Source organism: Penicillium chrysogenum (assembly GCF_028827035.1).
Source record: "Penicillium chrysogenum strain IBT 35668 chromosome Unknown utg000002l_segment0_segment0, whole genome shotgun sequence".
NCBI classification, from domain to species: domain Eukaryota; kingdom Fungi; phylum Ascomycota; class Eurotiomycetes; order Eurotiales; family Aspergillaceae; genus Penicillium; species Penicillium chrysogenum.
In genome coordinates this window covers 4,982,072-5,000,558 of record NW_026622750.1, presented here as the reverse complement: position 1 = coordinate 5,000,558, position 18,487 = coordinate 4,982,072, and the positions used below count along the sequence as shown (strand labels likewise).

The 18,487-nt window shown below is 50.1% G+C and overlaps 4 protein-coding genes across 4 annotated transcripts; 1 reads left to right on the top strand and 3 right to left on the bottom strand.

The window, feature by feature from the left end:
* Positions 1-2,172: 2,172 nt before the first annotated feature.
* Positions 2,173-3,217, bottom strand: N7489_005100 (uncharacterized protein; the record flags this gene model as incomplete). Its single annotated transcript, XM_056710852.1, has 2 exons — positions 2,173-2,455; positions 2,508-3,217. Coding segments are annotated over 2 exons (993 nt in total), but the record flags the coding sequence as incomplete, so codon positions are not given.
* Positions 3,218-9,044: 5,827 nt separating this feature from the next.
* On the bottom strand, positions 9,045-11,186 carry N7489_005099 (CheY-like superfamily; the record flags this gene model as incomplete). The annotated part of the gene is made up of 1 exon (XM_056710851.1): positions 9,045-11,186. One exon carries the CDS (start codon positions 11,184-11,186, stop codon positions 9,045-9,047), a length of 2,142 nt encoding a protein of 713 aa, XP_056569272.1.
* Positions 11,187-13,957: 2,771 nt separating this feature from the next.
* On the bottom strand, positions 13,958-15,796 carry N7489_005098 (response regulator; the record flags this gene model as incomplete). The annotated part of the gene is made up of 4 exons (XM_056710850.1): positions 13,958-14,341; positions 14,798-14,917; positions 14,973-15,592; positions 15,649-15,796. The coding sequence occupies 4 exons, from the start codon at positions 15,794-15,796 to the stop codon at positions 13,958-13,960; spliced, it is 1,272 nt and encodes a 423-aa protein (XP_056569271.1).
* An 897-nt stretch (positions 15,797-16,693) lies between these two features.
* On the top strand, positions 16,694-16,906 carry N7489_005097 (uncharacterized protein; the record flags this gene model as incomplete). The annotated part of the gene is made up of 1 exon (XM_056710849.1): positions 16,694-16,906. The coding sequence occupies one exon, from the start codon at positions 16,694-16,696 to the stop codon at positions 16,904-16,906; it is 213 nt and encodes a 70-aa protein (XP_056569270.1).
* Between the last annotated feature and the right edge of the window lie 1,581 nt (positions 16,907-18,487).

Sequence of the window (18,487 nt, the reverse complement as noted above, 5' to 3'; positions counted from 1 at the left end):
ACTGCGCTATTTTTTGTTAAGGCAGCATTTGTGTGAAGAACGCATAGTACATATAAATTCACTCTGCTCCGAGGTTGACCTGCTTCATCATTCTGCTGCTGTTCTTTACTTTTTGTAACTGTTTCCTTGAACGAGACCTGCCTCACCTTCCTGCATTCGGAGAATCTGCGGACACAATGTCTCTGACTACTTCCGCGACCATGATTCGGACGCGTCTTGTCATTGCTTCCCTTACCATCACCTGGCTAGCCCTTGCCAGTCTCAACTCGGCCACTGTACACTTTGCTGTCCTCCTGCGAGACCGTGCTAAATCCGACCTCGTGACGCCGAGCGACTCTATTTTGGACATCACATTCCAAACCCTCATGGACAACGTCGTCGATGGCATGGTGATTGCGGCCCTGGTCTCAGCCCTGTTTTCCATCTTCGGGTTTGTCCTTGTGATCTACCCAAAGTGGCTACAAGAGAACTGCGCCGCTCGGTTTTACTACGGGTGCATTCAAATAGTCGTGAGCATGATCGTGCTCTCATTAGGGGGGCTGGATTGCCAGCCGCGTCCACGGGTTTCAGACATCCTTCGAGTTTTTTGACAGGAGCCACATTCCATATTACAAGATTATGTATTATGGATCCGTTGGCCAGGCCGCTTTTGGATCTCTGGTGATCACTATGTCCCTCGTGCGTTTTGCCGTATGCGGCGTACGGGGTCACTAGCAGAGAAGACGTACCGAGCTACAAAACAGTCAAAGAGGCGGTTGGATGATTTTCAAGGAATGAGGGAGGTGGAGGCCAAGAAAAATTAGAGAGGTGCGACGCGGAGGGTCATGAGAAGGAAAGGACTTTACTGCATAGTTGCTGAGATGGTTTAGATGTTGAATTTTCTAATTGGAATCAAAGCATATTCATACCTTGGAGCAGTATTCTGAGTGGCTTGATGTGAATTACAGGTGATGGCTGACGATGTGCTGTGCATAAATATCCATCAACCTCGGTTGGCACGTAGGCATCAAAAGCCAACCATAGAAACGTGCTAGCTGCCCAAAGATGACATAGCCCCAGGAAATCGTACGTAACTTGTACACTCTCCATTCCCACTCTCACAAAATCAGTTAAGTTCCTGTTGACAGCTCTGCCGGCCCCGGGAACGCATGTCTTGGCCCTGGGAGTTCTCTCGTTCCCGGATACTTTGGTGCGGTTTCTGGGGGCATACAAGCAGCTCCTAGGGGTCTATTTGACCCCAGGAAGCCCGACGTAGCTTCTGGGGCCTTTTACCCCCACTTCGAGGAATTAAAGTCATGTTCCTGTTGGCAGCTTCACCCACTCCTGGAACCTCAGGTGCGGTTCCTGGGGCTATGGCTTATCCTTCTGGGAGTGGTCGAATGTCTCAGTTTTGTGCGGAGGTCTGGTGAGGGTGTCTTGTGAGAGCGTTCTGCGACCTCAGAAGGCAAGCTATTGACTCTAGGATCCAGAAGTATGGTCCTAGGAGTGCAACAGCTCCCAGAACTAACCAATATGTTCCCAGGGCCAGTCTGTATTCAGTCAGGAACGTAGAGCAAAGATCCCAGGGGTAGATCTTCATTTCCCTGGAGATTGGTAAAAGCCCCAGGAGCTAAGGTGTATTTCCCAGGGGATATACAGCTCCTAGAAATGCTTTTGAGTTTCCCAGGGTCAACATATTGATTCCCAGAGTCAATCTAACCAGCATAGGAGTTTGCCAGAGTCGTTCGCCGGCCCGAGATGTGTTTTCTTCTGTCAACAATCTCCGTCTTGACGCGACACGCACCACTGAGATAAATCCATGTCTACAGTTCTTTGGCCACCACCGTTGGGTATGAATATGGTTTCGATCTAAAAAATATCCCAAAATTAAGCGAAACTGCCCACAGTTCTTGGGGGTGTATTAGCATCTAGTACTTGCAAAGATGAAAAGGTAGCGTGGTTTTAGTTTTAATGCTCTGCGAGTTCGAACATTCAGAACTTCATTTGCATCATTTCTAAACTTGCTCTAAAACTCCATACCACGGCTATGCTCTATGTTGCTGGGCCGAATGCGGTGCGTCTGGTCACGTGTCTTCACGCGTGATTGACAGTCGCTTCGCTAATTTCTCATTCCCGTCACACCTCCGCTGTAAACTAAGATCACCTTCGAGTGGAATTTAGTCGTGCTGACCAGCGGGGTGGTGCAAACGTAGAAGGGCCTCGTGGTAGATGAGCTCCTAGCCTAGCCGAGCGACGGGGGCCATTCTCCACACTCTGCTCGACTGATCTCCCATGGGGTTCCACTGAGCGCGGTCGCAGCTGACTCCGACTCGGGTCATTTGGTGATGAATTCCTGATAGTGGCAAGTTCTCTCTCGGCAGATGATTCAGTTGCCGTGTGGATATGACGTGTCTCGGCATCCGACGATTGGACTCGTATTGGGCGAACCAAGGCGTCTAAAGGCCCTTCATTTCGACTGTATTAATCAACATCTTGGGTATTGCATAACTGGAACCAGCCCTACTTACCACACACAGCATGACGTTTCAAAACCCGTACTTCGTTTTTCCAGCCACTCTTCCGCGCAGGCCAGGTGGGAAAGCGCCTTGCACTGACAGCGCAAGATCACACTCTCATTTGCAAGGTCGTCATCCTCGGCCAGACAAAATACACAGTGGATGTCGTCGAACTCGTCGCTCAGGGTGAGATCCTTGAGCGTCAAGCTTTGGACGCCAGCCCAGACGTTAGCGACCGATGTCAGGATCGCTGGTTGAGCCGGCGAAACATGCCATGGAACACTGTTTGTCCGCAGTATTGTGGAAGTCACAAATGGATTGAATGGTTGCACTGGCTCGGGGTTGGTTGACAGCGGCACCGGTGGGTCTTGTCTGAGCGCGTGAGGTGACCTGTCGGTGTTGCCTGATGCAGGGCGACTCCTGGACACTGACGACATCTGACGCTGGCCCGGATGCGCAATGGATGGAGCGGCAACTCTAGATCCATGCGGCACTCGCGCCTGGTTGCGGATGGCTGCTTCATACCACCGCTGGCCAACTTGGTCGGCCTGCCGTTGACGGTGCCATCTCGCGCAGAGAAAGACTCTAGCAATATCACAGAGCTTTGACTGCAAAGTTGACAAGTCAAATGGCTCTCTGGAGAGAGTGGTCAACTTTTGATGGCCGATCTTGGTGTCTTGAAATTTGACAGAGTTTTTGCACGGCTCGCCTTTCTTTGTCATCCCGCAACAGGAGACAGGACCACCATAAGGGATCCCGCAGACCGCGAATGGGTTCCAAGGAAGTACAGAAGACATTGGGCTGATGGCAAAGGCAGAAAATGATTCGAATGGGTATTGATGTTGCGCAATCTCCGCAGCGTTCCCTCGCCAGCCTTATATGCCTTCATCATGCGATCTATACTTACATCGTGTCATGGCTGCTGACGTGGAAATACTCCCTTGAAACCGTCAAAACGTCGAAGAATGCACTGCAATGCAGTATCTACCGCTACACCGCTGATCAGTGGGTTGCAAGAAGGATGTCTCATTCTGGTTCACTCTTTGGATTCAGTGGGCCGTGCATTTGGACCATGCATTCGCGGAATGGCATAGCTGGCAAAACTGCGAGTCGCCCAGGGGCATTTCGAAGAGCGTGTTGGGTCATGAGCTTCAAGACCGAAGGCTCTGGATACGACATGTGGTATGTTCGCCCTTAAAGTGGGTCCCCTGGGCTCTATTGCTACACTGCTATATGAATTATTTGCCGGTTTCTCGGATGTTGGGGCCCAGTTGTAAGGGAAAAGTCGCGTATACATCCCAGTGAACCCAGATGCCATGTGAGTCCCGCATATATCGTATCTCCATTTATGTGTATGCCTCGCGTGGATCCCGACAAATGTGGCTAGAGCTCCCAGGAAATAATAACCGCTTTTCAGGAACAAGATGAGGAGTGCTGGGAACTAGCTAAGTCACACCTCTTCTGCGCGGGCATGTACTGGCGAAAGAGCAAGATGAAACGCCTATTATATACTTTCTAAAACTTATATATATCATAATCGCCCTACATGATCACAGATATCAGCTCAACAAAAATATCTTCTCCAACTGATTATATGCAAACATCGGGATTGACCCGAGACGCTCATACATTTACTTTTTCATCATGTCCTGCAATCCTGCTCATCTACAATGGGTATTGGGCCAAGTATTGGGTAATCCCTTGCACCGTGAGCGGTGCATATGGGCGGGAGATGACGGGAATCATTGTCAAAACACTGTGCCGCTTGACTCCCGGATAAATGGAGTATTGTGCTTTCAGCTGCTCCAGGGCCCTCTGTTAGTGTATCCACTAGCGCAGGAATTTTCCTCGGCTGCAAAGCAGTTACTTTGCTTTGAGTGCAGACGTCATCGCTGTCGGGCAAAAGTGTGGGCCACCCGATTTTTGCATCTGTTGGATCAAGCCAAAGATGACACGGTTCACTCGGAACCTCATGATTCGACTCTATTGGTACATCAATGGCCAACCAGCATGTGCCACAATGTCGCCACAGCCGTTCTCCCCAATGTGTCTTTCCCAAAGCCGGAAGAGGCCGCCTGGCGAAGAAGTCAAACTAGCGACATACCCCTAGGTTGGCCCGAGCCGTGAAGATCGAGGATCCGGACATTCTCCAGACTACAAGCGGCTTCAATTGTGCAGTTGTTACATGCATCCAGTACAATCGATGGGATTGACGAATGACGAAAGTTTGTTACTCGTCCACGCAGTGCGATCTCTCAACTTCCCTCAAGAACGAGTTTCACACGGAATGGCCACCTGAAGGCTCTTTGTTCTCGCACGACGACCCGACAGGTTGTGGAACTAAAAAGAGTTTAGTTTCAGTCTGCTTTGTGAATGTTCGCGGTAGTGGGTCCAAACTGATCGAGGTGCCTTCGTCCCATTTTTATGATCTATTAGCTTCATTTGGGGACGTCTCTGGGGATGGGGCGGCTGATCGTCGTGTGCGTTCTAAGTCAGAAACGGCGGTAGGTATCTCTGGGAGAGGCTTTGATCGACTGATACTGAGAAAGAATATTTGAATTCATGAAGCTTTCGCTTAAGCCTCTGAAATCTCGAAGAACAAGTTTTCCTCATATCTCACAGTCAACGTGGTGCGTGGGAGGACGGCAGTTTTGAGGAGATCGTCGGGATCTGGGGAATAACAATAATACCCGGAGGCCTATTCAAAACAAAATAATATGATAACACTCATCGAACCTTTTGGTGCAGTCACTAAGAAGGATTGGTAGCCTAGAAGAGCTATTGAAATCTAATTGTGGTGGGTCCGTATCACAATGCGAGATTCGCGGTTACCAACGTCAATTGGTATCGATATTATGCTCAAACGCAGTATATCTGTTTTTCTTCGTTCCAACTGTTTTGCAGTCAAATTAATGTCACGGTTACGTTTCAACGAGGTCTAACATTCAACGCGTCACAACTACACTTGCAAACTACCTTCCATAGGTTCGGTAACGATTTTTCAACGTTTACTCCATTCTCCCCTTTTCGTATATCGTTGGATAATCCGAGGTGAGCAGCTGGTGAGATCAAGCATCAACAGTTGAGCTAACTGTTCACTGGCTTTTCGAGAGTGCGGCCGATCCTAGGTGAGGAAGCACTGGTAGAAATAACAGCTGCCTCGCGTGAATTGTCAGCTATAAATGGCCCTGGAGCATAATTTCTGATCTAATTCATCTTGATGACCAAAATGGACCATCCCACTTCGCCTTCCCCCATTGATCGGCCGGCCAAGAGACAGTGCCGAGTATCCCACGCTCCAGAAGATGAACCCAAGTTGGAAAACCATCCACAGCAAGCTTCAAACGGCACAACTATCGAACCCAAGGTCGGTCATCCCCCCCCGGGGCAGGAAATAAAAAATCCACTAATACTGAATAGGTTCCAGTGAGAACACGAGGTACCCTTACGGCGGAGTTCATGAAAGTAGTAAACCTCAATGACTCCCTCGCTACACCAGTTCTCGAATTGCTCGACTTGTCCTTTTGCCTATGGCAATGCTACGTCGTCAAATCGGCCGAGAAAATACGACTCGAGGAGGAGCAGCGACAGCTTCAAGCGTCAAATGACTTGCTAGCAAGCGATAGCGATATCCTTCTACAGCTCTGCAATGAACAAGCTTCAGTGTTGTGGGAGCGCAAACGAGCGGTTCAGGCTCTTTGTAATGGCGTTGTTTCAGCCTTGGAAGCGAGCGATCTTCAAGCCTACTCTGTCGATGAGCCTGAGCCTTGGTAAAGTGTCCATGTGGTAGAGCGTCTACGGGGAGGAAGAACGACATTTGTTTTTCCGCTATCTATTTCTGTTTTCCCTAAGGAGAGATAAGGCCTATACTGCCGGTAAACTTTCGTTGTGTTGGTGACGGGTGCCAACGGTGCACGCTGTTGATACATTCAACGCATTCGATAACCTAGCATATGGTTATAAATTCCCCTGGTTTGTCCTCATTCTGTGTAATAAGGGAGGAATAAAAACTGCTCCGTCTCCAGCTTTCCATCCCTCCCGACCCACGTTAAATCACTGCTTTACACACTTCCATATTCTCCTACAGCGTTCGACGGCCAGTCATATAGCAGAAATGAACGGATTGGACGACAATGGTCTGTACCCGTTTCTTTGTTGATAGTTTGCGCTAATGTTAATAGACTACGATTTGGATCTCGACCTTCACGCTAACTGGCATGAATCTACTGGCATATCGACACCGCCTCCCTGTCTCGCTACTGATCCCAATGATCTGTGGCAGGATCTTATTGGCAAAGACGACCCTGCAGAATACGAAACTCAAGAGCCGTTCTTGATCGAATGCCTTTTCTACCCCAATCTAGACAGTCTGTCCGGATTCAAGTGGACAGGTCCAGATCCTCTGTCCAACTCTACTCGGGCTAGCGACATTTTCCTCCAAATGCCAGTGCTCCTTTTCCCTAAAGAGGTGCACTAGATAGAATTTCGATTTGTGCGATTTGACCGGGTATCTAGTGAGACTATAGGAGAGGATTTGTTCTTCCTGCCACGGGTTGAAACGGCCCTGGGAAATCTATGTCGGTTTCGCAGACAGCTACTAGACACAATCACCTAGCATACTGTCCGTGCAACAGGGACTAGCTTCCGACTTTCCCTTTAGCCTCGTACGGAATCTCTACCGTATTCGAGTCTCTAGGCACATTCTCTGTTGACTAGGCTTCGCCCGACGCTATCCCTAGACCCACGGTTTTTTGTACATCGATGTGCTTGGAAACGCACGACTCCCATAGACGTAGATAGAGCCCAACAAGTCGAGCTGCTGGAAATGCAAATTTGGGATCGTCGCGTTCGAGGTCTGCTAGCACCTTCAAGATGGGTTGAAAAGGCTCGGTCGCCAAAGTATGTCTTGTTACTTCTTCGTGTTGCGAAGGGGAGGGCTACGATGGTCAGCCAAAGCATTTGAAGCCGAATGGTTTCACTTACCAGGGGAGGGACCAGATCAGAAAGTTTCACATTTTGTCCTTATCACTAAGGATTGGCAATTCACAGGGCTGCTGTTCTCCTCCTTTTTCCTGGTCTGGCGAGCTGTTTGGGGAAACCATTTTGTCCGCAGGAGAGAGTCAAGGATCTGGGCATTGGGAAGTTGATTCCACTCGAACATCGTTGAAAATTTCAGTCGATGCTGTCTTGACCTGACGGTTATAATCGAGGTTCTGCTCATTTGAATCTTTGGTTTTGTTGCTCGGCCCCAAGGGCGTGTTGATGTCGTCGGTTGGCGGAGGATAGGAGGAAGAGCGTGATATAATGGCAGTTGAACAAATTGGCAGTACTCTGTTGGCAGATGCAACTGTTTGTTTGTCTGCAATTCGGCCGCTCATTCTGATAAGTCAAAGATATAGGAACTCTGGCTTGTCTACGACCCGATCATCACGGCCTACCCCGTCTTTATGTGGTGCTTGAGTACACTAGGTAAAGTGCGACACGGAAGTCGGGGTTATCTAAAATAGATAGTGAATACGTGAAAATGTCGAAACGGCTGATCCAATCTCGATTTCCGAGAAGGCTTCTTTTCGCCATGGAGAGCAGGTCGGGTCAATCATTTTGATTTCCTGCAGTCTCTCCAGGTTCATGGTTTTCAAGGCTTCTAATAGCGGAAACCGAGCGAATGATTCACGATTGTTGCGTCTCCTCTGGGCCCGATGTAGGGCCGGTTTTAGGGAACATTCTACAGGTTCCATGGAGACTTACCGTATCATAACAACGACTCAATTATTACTGTGTTCCACGATATTGCGGCTATTAGTCATACATCTATAATTTCCATTGGTCAATGAGCATTTGCACTCCAATATTAGTGTACCAGACCAATGTGGCGTTTTACCTGACTTCTTGCCCCTGCCTTCTAATTTTCATAGTTTCAGGGCGTCAGCGTGCGAAGCGCGTGTCACCAGTTGGTTGCTAGTTGGCTCCAATGTCACATGCTGCAATGTCCCAAATGCTTTTCGCCCTTTGTCCTCCCGCTGATTTGCAGGGTTCATCCTGTGTTTTAGTGTTATCAATGAGCTCCCGATGGGACATCGGCAAACATTTCCAAGGTACTAGCATTTATTGGACAGCGTTTGGGAATTCAATTAGCCACTAGCGCGGACCATTTGGTTCGCAGTTGCAAAAAACTTAGCTGTAGGTAACGATCAACTACGTAGACTGAGACTCTCACTCCTCGCACCAACAAAAGAGGAAAGTCGACGGTTACCAGGCGGATGTCTGTTCAGCCACCAATCAGAGCAAGATTTGAATCTGAGCTTGTACACACTGGCAGCTCTGGATAAGTAACCAAGCATGCCTTTTCTCCTGTGCCACCGCTTGGCGGATGATATCTGTGCCCTCCCTCCTGCATATAACCTCGTAGCAATTATTTCGCAGGAGGAACGAGTAGGGCGGAGGTTGTGTTTGAGGGAAGGAGCACCTTCGAGGCGAAGTATGATTTGGATTTCCCGCCGCCCACTGTAAGCAACCACTCTATGAAATTGAGGCACTGCTGGTATCAGATCAAGTCCCAACCCACTTCCACAGCAATTCCAATAACTGCTGCCGATGCAAAGGTTTAGCAACGTAGTCATTCATTCCTTTGGCCATATAAATTTCGGAGTCCCCTTTCAAGGCATTCCCAGTGAGAGCGAGGATCGGTACGTTGATATTCATTTGCCGAATCTGTGCGGTTGCCGCCAAACCGTCCATAACTGGCATGTTGATATCCATCAGGATCACATTGTAGGCCAATGGCTTCTGCTTCACTAATTGGACTGCTTCAGCGCCGTCCCAAGCTAGGTCAACACGCCTAAAGCCGAGACTGAACAACAGCTTCAACATGATCGTTTGGTTGACCTTGTTATCCTCAACGAGCAGAATGTGTTTATGAGGGGCGATTTCCCGAATGCGGGCGGACGGGTCAGAGGGCTCTTCAATCATCGGAAGATTGGTTGGCCCTTTATGAGACACAGGCGCATCGGGGCGGATCATTTTGGCTACCATCCAAAACACACTGCCCTGTCCGTCTGGATTGGCATGAAACCCCACGGACCCATGCATGAGTTCAGCCAGGCTCTTGCAGATTGAGAGCCCCAAACCTGTACCTTGATACAACTTCGCCGCCGAGTTCGCAGATTGAGTAAATGGGGTGAAAAGAGTGTTGACCGCATCCTCGGGGACACCAATGCCGGAGTCCACCACCTGACTGGAGACGTTGAGGTATTTAGGATCCTTCACATCCACCGAGTAAGTCGTGGTAATACGGACATATCCCCTTTCAGTAAATTTCACTGCGTTGCTGACCAAATTCTGCAACACCTGTCGAAATCTCAGCGGGTCCCCTTTGACTGTCTGTGGAAAACCAGGGGTAATGGTGTTCTCGAGCATCACTCCAGGTTTTAACGACGGCTTGCAGTTGCGCACAACCGCGTTGACCACATCAGGGACACTGAGTACATTCACATTCAGTGTAAAGGCTCCGGAAGAAAGTTTAGAGTAGTCCAGCACGTCATTGATAACTTGCAAGAGAGTGGAGGTAGAGTCTTCGATTATTGAGGCGTACTCCGCCTGCTCATTGCTCAGAGTGGTATTCGTCAGCATGCTCAAAGCCAAAGACATCCCATTCATTGGTGTCCGGATCTCGTGGCTCATATTGGCCAAGAAGTCGGTCTTCAACTTCGACGTCTCCTCAAATGCATCGATCAAGCGCGCCTCCGCAGCCTTCCGCTCCGTCAAATCACGGGTAACCTTTACAAAGCCCACATGACGACCGGACTTATAGATGGCAGTTATCATGACGTTGGCCCAAAATCGCGTTCCGTCATTTCGGTACCGCCAACCTTCGTCCTCTACTTTACCTTCCCGCATACAGATTTCCAGCTCCTTGGCGGGCTTATTGGTATCGCGGTCCTCCTGTCCATATAGAAACGAAAAGTGTTTGCCGATAATCTCGTTGGCTGTGTAGCCTTTCAAAATGGCAGCGCCTGAATTCCACGTCGCAATGTGCCCCCGCGGATCCAACATGAAAATGGCATAGTCCTTCACACTATCGACCAGTATCCGGTATGTCTCATTGAGATAGGCCTTTTCACTGAGGACATCCGATGCAGCTTGTGCCATAATAGGGTCTTGTGCTTCAAGGAGGACGTAGAGGAGGACTTTATCTTCAAACACTGGTGTCACTCGCAGAGAAAAGCAGGCATTGCTTTCAAGAACGTGGATGTCGTGAAGCACCTGGACTGCCTGCGTCTCGAGCGCGGCAACCAGTGCACCACTCAATATTGCAGTATCTGGTACTGGAACTGTATGAGGTTCCAGATTGTACACGCTCGTATGGATGAGTTGCGCCCGAGTCAGTTGAAAGCAGGTCAGATGACTCTCGGAGACCTCGATTACCCGAAGTGAGCCATCGAGGACGATGGTCGGTGTAGGAGTGCAACGGTATAGTCGGCTCAGGTTGTCATCGGCGCGGCGCGGACACGTGATAACCGACAAATCATCCGTCAAAGCTGGGCAGCCGTCTTGTCGATGCCTTCCTGGCGCAGGATCAATTTGCCGGGTCTCCGGCTCATTGCTCGAACCGGGGATAACCGCAATTGAGCGATCAAACGTGCCATTGTCCTCGTCAATGCTGATGCGGTGCATCTCATCGCTCAGAGACATTTTGACCCAACTACACTGGACAGGGACCTTCCAGGAATGGCAGGTTATGAAAATTAGTGGTGGAACTCCCGGTCGAGCGCATGAGTTTCTGAACAGTAAGGTGGCAAGGTGCTGACCGTCACGAAATGACTAGCGGGGCTTCAGAAACGCCACCTAAGCCGCGCCGCTCGCTATTGGGCGGCACTTTCCCCCATTATGGGGATTATTACCAAATGCGTCTGGTGCTTGTCAAAACGCCGACCGTCACAGAAATCCCGCCCGCCAGGCGGTTACACATCAGATCAGCAGCTATCCTTAAACATATATTAATGTTGCTTGGGGATGGCAACGGGCTACAGGGATATAGGGAGCCTCTGTACTTCGGCTCTGCCACGGCGTTTTTGGTGCAATTATATGTTTAGGACATTGTTACGGACACAACAACCGCTTGCCTGATTTTTTAGACATTCGCGGACCACTTTCCTCACCGCTTTACTGTCGAGCTTTTGATTTTTGACTATGTATCAACTTGTTTGGTACCTACAATAACTATGTAAACCCCTAGCGAAATAAGCCACTGCTGTATATCATACTAGATCAGAATGATCATCTGGCTAAGTGGAAAGAAACGTTATGGATACATGGCCATTTACCTTACCACAGAGGCAGATGTACAGGCTCTGCTCAGCCGTCGCATTGTCCACGTCCGTGGAGAAGCAGCGTTCTCGGACAGGTTCTATGAGCGACAGCGACCGCTGCGTTGCCGCAAAGTCAACAGTACAATCATAGGTAAGACCGGTGCCCAAACTCCGAGGCCTGCGGCAAGTGCGCGGGCCATGAGGCCCATGGATTCGCCCCGTGACATTTAATGGGCTCATGGGTCGCTTACTAATAAGCACTTCAGTCACATGCAATCTTATAATTTTATAAAAATATACAAGCTGAGCAGGAGACTACGGAGACACGGAAACCAAATCAGTATCCTTTGGATTCCTGCCAGCGAAGACAACCGACTGTTGGGCCTGGCGAAAGAGCAGGCCAGGGCCGCGACCCACGAGGATGCCAGCCGACAAGCACAGGTCCCCCGAATGAAGCCAACCACACTGAATATCGCACGGCCCCAAGCGGACTCCAGCAAGGGCTTGCCAGAGAACGTCGGGAGACACGCCAAACGAGTGGATGCAGCACTCCCATGGACACACACCCTGTTGTCGAGGGTTCCTCAGCGTGAGAGCCGCCGCTTTGTTGCTCGTGAGCAGCGAGATCCTATATTGTTTCAGACCTGGTAGTGTGCTCAATGCATGTGCCATCGCTGCCAGTTCCCCGGAGTATGCATTCTGCTCTGCTCTTGCGCCCAGTGTGACCGAGAAGGTCTTCAGTTTCAGTTTTCGATAACGGGGTGGCTGCTTCTCGATCACTCCCCCAAATCCTACCAACTCGTTCCGTGCCGAACTGCTTACCGCAACCTGCATGACTCCGCCCGCTTCGGTCCGTGCCGCTGGGATTTCATGGATATGGGTCTGCACCCTTCCTCCCATGGGAGAATGTAAATGGGTTGATGGTCTCCAGTGTCTCCATCTCGATATTCTTCAGCGCGTCTGCTACTTGATACAACGGCGAACGGTGGTATCTTCTGAATTTCTTGATCCGCGCTGTATTCCTGCGGAGATGATTGATTTCTGTGTGTCTGTCCGTCCACATCTTCACGGCCCGTCCCCAGAACCGGTGTTGTGCCCCAGAACCGGTGTTGTGCAGTGGCAATGTGGGCCTCCGCCTCCGCTACGCTGGTCGCAACTGTGAGGAATGTCCCCACGATCGCTTGCGCTCCTACCCTTTGGACGCGGTTGGTCGGTCCGATGGCCTTATCCTTGAAAGCGTGCATCCAGACATTGGAGGAGTAGTCCACCACCGGAGCCTCCGTCAATGTGAATAGCTGCCGCGCCGTTGCTGGGGATAGACCTCGAAGTCGTCGAAGCTCCATCGCCGCCTCTATGCCCTTGGACGCTGCCCTCGCGATATGTTCCTTGTATTTGAGTCTGGTGTCCATCAGGACGCCCAGGATCTTGACATGGTCTTTGGGCTCAACGGTTTGTCCCTTGCTCATAAAAGGCACCCTGTCCAATTTGTAAGCCTTGGGGGCGAAGTGAATGATGGCTGTTTTCTCCGCTTCGAAAGTCGCTCCGCTCCTCCTTTCCCAGTCGAGCGCTTCATTGATATAAGTTTCAATGCCTTCCCGGTTACTCTGCGCAGTTGGCCCGGTCAACCACGCGGTAGAGTCATCCACGAAGGCAATCGCTTCTCCCTGGCTGTCGATCGGTCGTTGTACGAGGTCTGCGCTAAAAAAGAGGAATAGGATCGGGGACAGGGGTGAGCCCTGAGGCAGCCCAGCCTGTGTGAGGCTCTGGGTCTCAGACACTTGCCCGTTGATCTGGATGGCCGCCGTTCGTTCCGAACAGAACGCCTCAACCCACCGGAGCAGATCCTTTGGTATGCCCCACTTTCATCCTCTGGAGCAGTCGTTCTTTGCAGGCCCCATTGTAGGCTCCTTTGACATCGAAGCCGATCAAGCTCAACACCCGTCGGACACGCCACGCCGTGTAGATTTGCTCTTGCAAGAGCAAGAGTGCTTCCTCCGCTGACCGCTGCTTTCGGGCTACGAAGTGGCTGGTCGGGAGCAAGCCGTGGGTCTCCACCGCCTGTGAGACCTTTCTGCGACCACTGATTCCAGGATTTTGCCCAATGTCGCTAGAAGTGAAATCGGCCTCCATGCATTTGCAATGGTGTAGTTTTCTTTATTCGGCTTTTTGAGCGGTATGATCTTCGCGTGTCTCCACTGTCCTGGCAATGTGCCTTCTTCCGGCGACGCCTGGAATAGACCAAGGACTCTGTGCTTGACCGTGGGCCACGTAATATTCCAGACTATCGCCGGTAGACCGTCTTCGCCAGGCGCCTTCCAATTTCGCCGCCAATAGCTGCCGTTCTACCTCCTCCATGATGATGGCAGGCATCTCTACTGGCGCTCTTTGTGGTCTAGTCCCTTCATCGTCAATGTTGTCCGGCAGGGGCAGGAAGAATTTGGCCAGCAATTCTTCTGCTTGCTCCTTATGATCCGTGGTGGTAGTTCCATCTGCTCTGTGGAGCTGCGGGACCTTCCCAAAAGCTGCATCCTCTCCCGACTTCGGATATTTAGCGGCTTTCCATATGTTATCATTGTCTGCAAGGAACTCATTCCAGTGTTTTTTCATCTTGCTAATTCCATAACACTGTTTTACGGTACGTAGAATACCGTACCTTACACGACATCCGTATACAATCAACCCCACTGCCCCTCCATTCGTGACAACGAATGTACCAGCCAGCACCACCATCTGAGAACTGTTGTAGTTTCTGCACAATCTGGCGCCGAGAAAACCCGTCGGAGCTACATTTGATAAAGAATTTGGTACGGGACCAATCCAGAGCCGGTCCTCAAATGGCCCAGGCAGCAGAAGGCAGCGAACAGGGTAATGAAAAAATATGTATATATGTAACCTGCAAAATAGCTATTTGTATATATATATTTCATTAAGATACAATTTTCTTGCGATTCCTAAATGGTTTGGAACTTGTACGTGGTGGATTCTAGACCTCACATCACCTATCGGGGACGATGTCACGAACCCGCGCCATTTTCGCCAGCCTTCAATATCGATCAGTGCCTGCATGCAGCCCCATTCAGTCACCTTCTGCTGAAGCCAAGGGAACCTCACGGGCTTTTTACGGAGTTAGTTAATGTTCAACTAGCAGGCAAGAGGCAGCAAATCAAACCTTGGTTAAGAAATCGTTACAACCAGCAGTTAGTGCCTCCTGACGGTCATTTTGCAAGCTGCTAGCTGTCAACGCGACGATAACCACTGGGCTGTGAAACATAGAGCGGTTGGCTAGAACATCCTCCTCACTTATGGAATGCTTCGGCTTCATGCTTGGTAGCAATGTAGGATTGGTGCCTGAATTATTGGAGTAATCAGAAAGGGTCCTTGAGAAGACACCGATTCCATTCAGCCGCTCCAGTCGTCGAATTTCTCTTGTGGCGTCCAACCCACTCATGATCGGCAATTGTATATCCATCAGTACCAAATGGAACCCGCCATGTCGCCAGTTCCGCACTGCCTCTGCACCGTCTGCCACGCTCATCCAACGTACGTTAAGCCGTTTCATAAACGCCTCTAACAAGTGTCGGTTGATGACGTTGTCTTCGACGATGAGAACATTTATGGGTGGCACAGACCCCTCGATGAGGCTACCGAAAGCTGGAGGTGGAGATGAATCCTTGTTTCTTCCGGGGTGAGAACCCGACAATGCAACTTCTGCTGCTTGAGGAAGTGACGTTGGCTCTGTCGGAATCGAAACAGCGAGCGGTCTTCGGCTTTGGGTAGATGTACGAGATTCTATGGACGACAGTCATGATGCCTGCAGTGAATGACAAATATAGTGATCCACCCACCTCCCAAGTTATACGCCTCTCTAAGCACCCCTGGCGAATCATCCCTACGCCGCCCTCCGCCAATCCCATATGACGACAGCGAAGAAGTCTCCGCAGTGGTTAATATTGAGTTCGACGACGAATCAGCATCGGTTTCTGAGATGGTCATGCCTGGGGCTGGCGCCGATGTCCGAAAAAGGTAGCTACTATATTTGTCTGGCCTCATATAGCAATCACAGCAACCTGGTCGACGAGTCGACAACTCAGCTATTCGAGACGTCAACACATCGGCAACCAGTGCTTCCTGTATGGTTTGACCGCCAGGGTAATATGTGTCAAGCACCGATGACAAGACTTCGTTCGGGCTGAGACGGCGCTCTGGGAAGGCTTGTACGTCTGTACCCACCCGAGGAGTGATTGTTATCACTATATCCGGGGAATCAAACCTTCTCCCTAGCGAGTTTGCAAACTTCAAGACCACCAAGTCACGCAGCTCATCTACAACTAACTGCATTATCCAAGCATGATACCGAGGTAGCGGAACCTGTCGAGCGTTTGATCCAGACACGGCGACCCACTCCCATTTTCATCGACTTTTGCGCTTTCAATCTGCCCAAGGTCGCGAACGAATTTTAGTCTGAGATAGGGAGCAATGACCCCGATGTTGCGAGTCGAAAGGCACAAAATTTCCGTCTCTCTCTCTGCCCGCCGTTCATTGGCGGGGTATCTACCCGCCAGTTAGACTACTTATACGGTAACCGGGCGGCTCGAGCGGCTTGGGTTACGTAAGTTGCAGCCGTATGCGACTCCTTACCATCGCGGCGACCGACCATAGTATTTCCCCTCGAAGTTCAGTGCGAGGCTGGTACATAAATGAGCATATGATGAAGGCTTAAGCTAATATTTAGTACTAAATATTCATTGATTGAAACGCAAATGACAATCCTCAGAAGCTCGAGGAAGAGCTGGCCAGCCATTTCCTTCGAACCTTTGCCCACATCTTTCTCCGGAGTTGCCAGTCGCACAACATTCCCGTTCTTACGTACTCCTGCGTTTCCCCTGAAACATGGCCTTTGGGCATCACGGCAAATCGAAAGAATCTCATTCTAGGGTACCAGAGAAAAGTGACAGACATATAAAGCACTCCCAATCCAAAATTGACTCGCGACGGTGCACTGCTCAAACGGACATCACTGCCAAAGCCAGCGCGGCCCTCCCTAAGCGGTTGGTTGAGCCGGCCACGACTCCACGGGAAGCGCCTGGCCGCAACCCCACATGACATATCCCTGTTGCCTAAATCACCTTCCCACCCACGCACGGTCCATCCGCTGCTTTATGTGCAGCCCCTTCAGAGTAACACGTTAGATTGCAAAGTATGTCGCGAGTGGAATGTCCTCTGCGGTCACGCTCGACCGTAGTGCTCACACTGCTACCAACAACAAACCCTTTTCTCCTACGTGAAGCCCGGGCAAAGACCCAAGAGTAAGGGAGAAATCTGGAGTTGGTCGGAGCAGATTTTGAATTGGATCGGGATGATTGACGAAGATGACGGGGTATCAGAAACATGGAAGTGGGCATAGGCGTGGATCCGCCAGATGGCAGATTTAGTCACACCTTCTAGCTCCATCCTAGAATTTTACGTGAGAATAATTTACAATGACCCGTAGGGCTTTACAATCTGATATGTTATACCGCCAAATAGAGGTTGGTTTCCAGTAACCCCATACGGCCAAGCGTCGTTTCGGATATGGGCCAAAAAACGATGGGATGGGTGAGTGTCTGGGGTGAACTGTTTTCGCACTCTACTATTCTATAGCCGGACATTGCGAAATACCCGGGAAAGACACTGCCGATTTGCTAGCCAAAGAGGCGGCTATACTGGGAAAAACACACCCGTTCTGCTTTTTGCTGTCACGCGAGAGAGCATACATCAGGCAAAGGACCCACGCTCAATGGAAGAAAGAGTGGAACGAATCGAGCACCGGCGCCCATCTGCGTCAGATCGACAACACACTGCCGGGCAAGCACACCAGACGGCTCTACGGCACTCTGCCTAGAAATCGAGCGTACTCACTACCGCACCTGCGAACTGGGCACTGCTGGTTGTCAACATATGCCAAGGCTTTTCAATTCCGAGACGGGAAATTCATGATCGAATGTTGGTTGTCCATATTCCTCGCAAGCCGCACTTGATGGGCCCTACTACTCATTGGCAAATTCCAGCTTATCCGCTCAAAAGAAGGCCTCCTATTGACTGAAGTATGTCCATTGCTCTCATGATGTTGTATTTCTCAGTATTGAAGAGGCCAGGAAGATTTGCCTTCGAAATAGGGATTCTTGTTTTCCTGTCTCGAAATATAATCAGCTTTGGTAATACGGTCAACATTTGATCATGCCAACATTTTCTCGACATTGCTGATCTTTTTCGGTCAGTCATGATTCCTTGTTTGGCCGCGGAAAGGATAGAAGGCATACGGCAATAATCCGCCCATTGAAATCCAACATGTCATTGGAGACTAGATCAGAATGAAGAGGTCCTGTGGTCGTCAGAAGAATACTTCCCAAGGAATCTGTCAAAAGCAAATGGGGGTAAAGCAAGGGGCTGCTGGGAAGAAAGAGCGGAAAGCCTATAACCCTAACTTTTATGATATGTCGGCTCGGCAGCAAGTGGCCAGACCAAGCTATGTTCAGGCAGGAATGCATACACTTACCGTGAAACTAGAATGACCAATTGCCGAAAATATACTACTGAAAATGCACTATACCCGATCTGTTAGGATCTGGCTCAATCTGCTTTTGCCAAGATCCCTTAAAGGAGTTATGAGATAATTAGCACATTACGGTAACCTACATGGTGCTA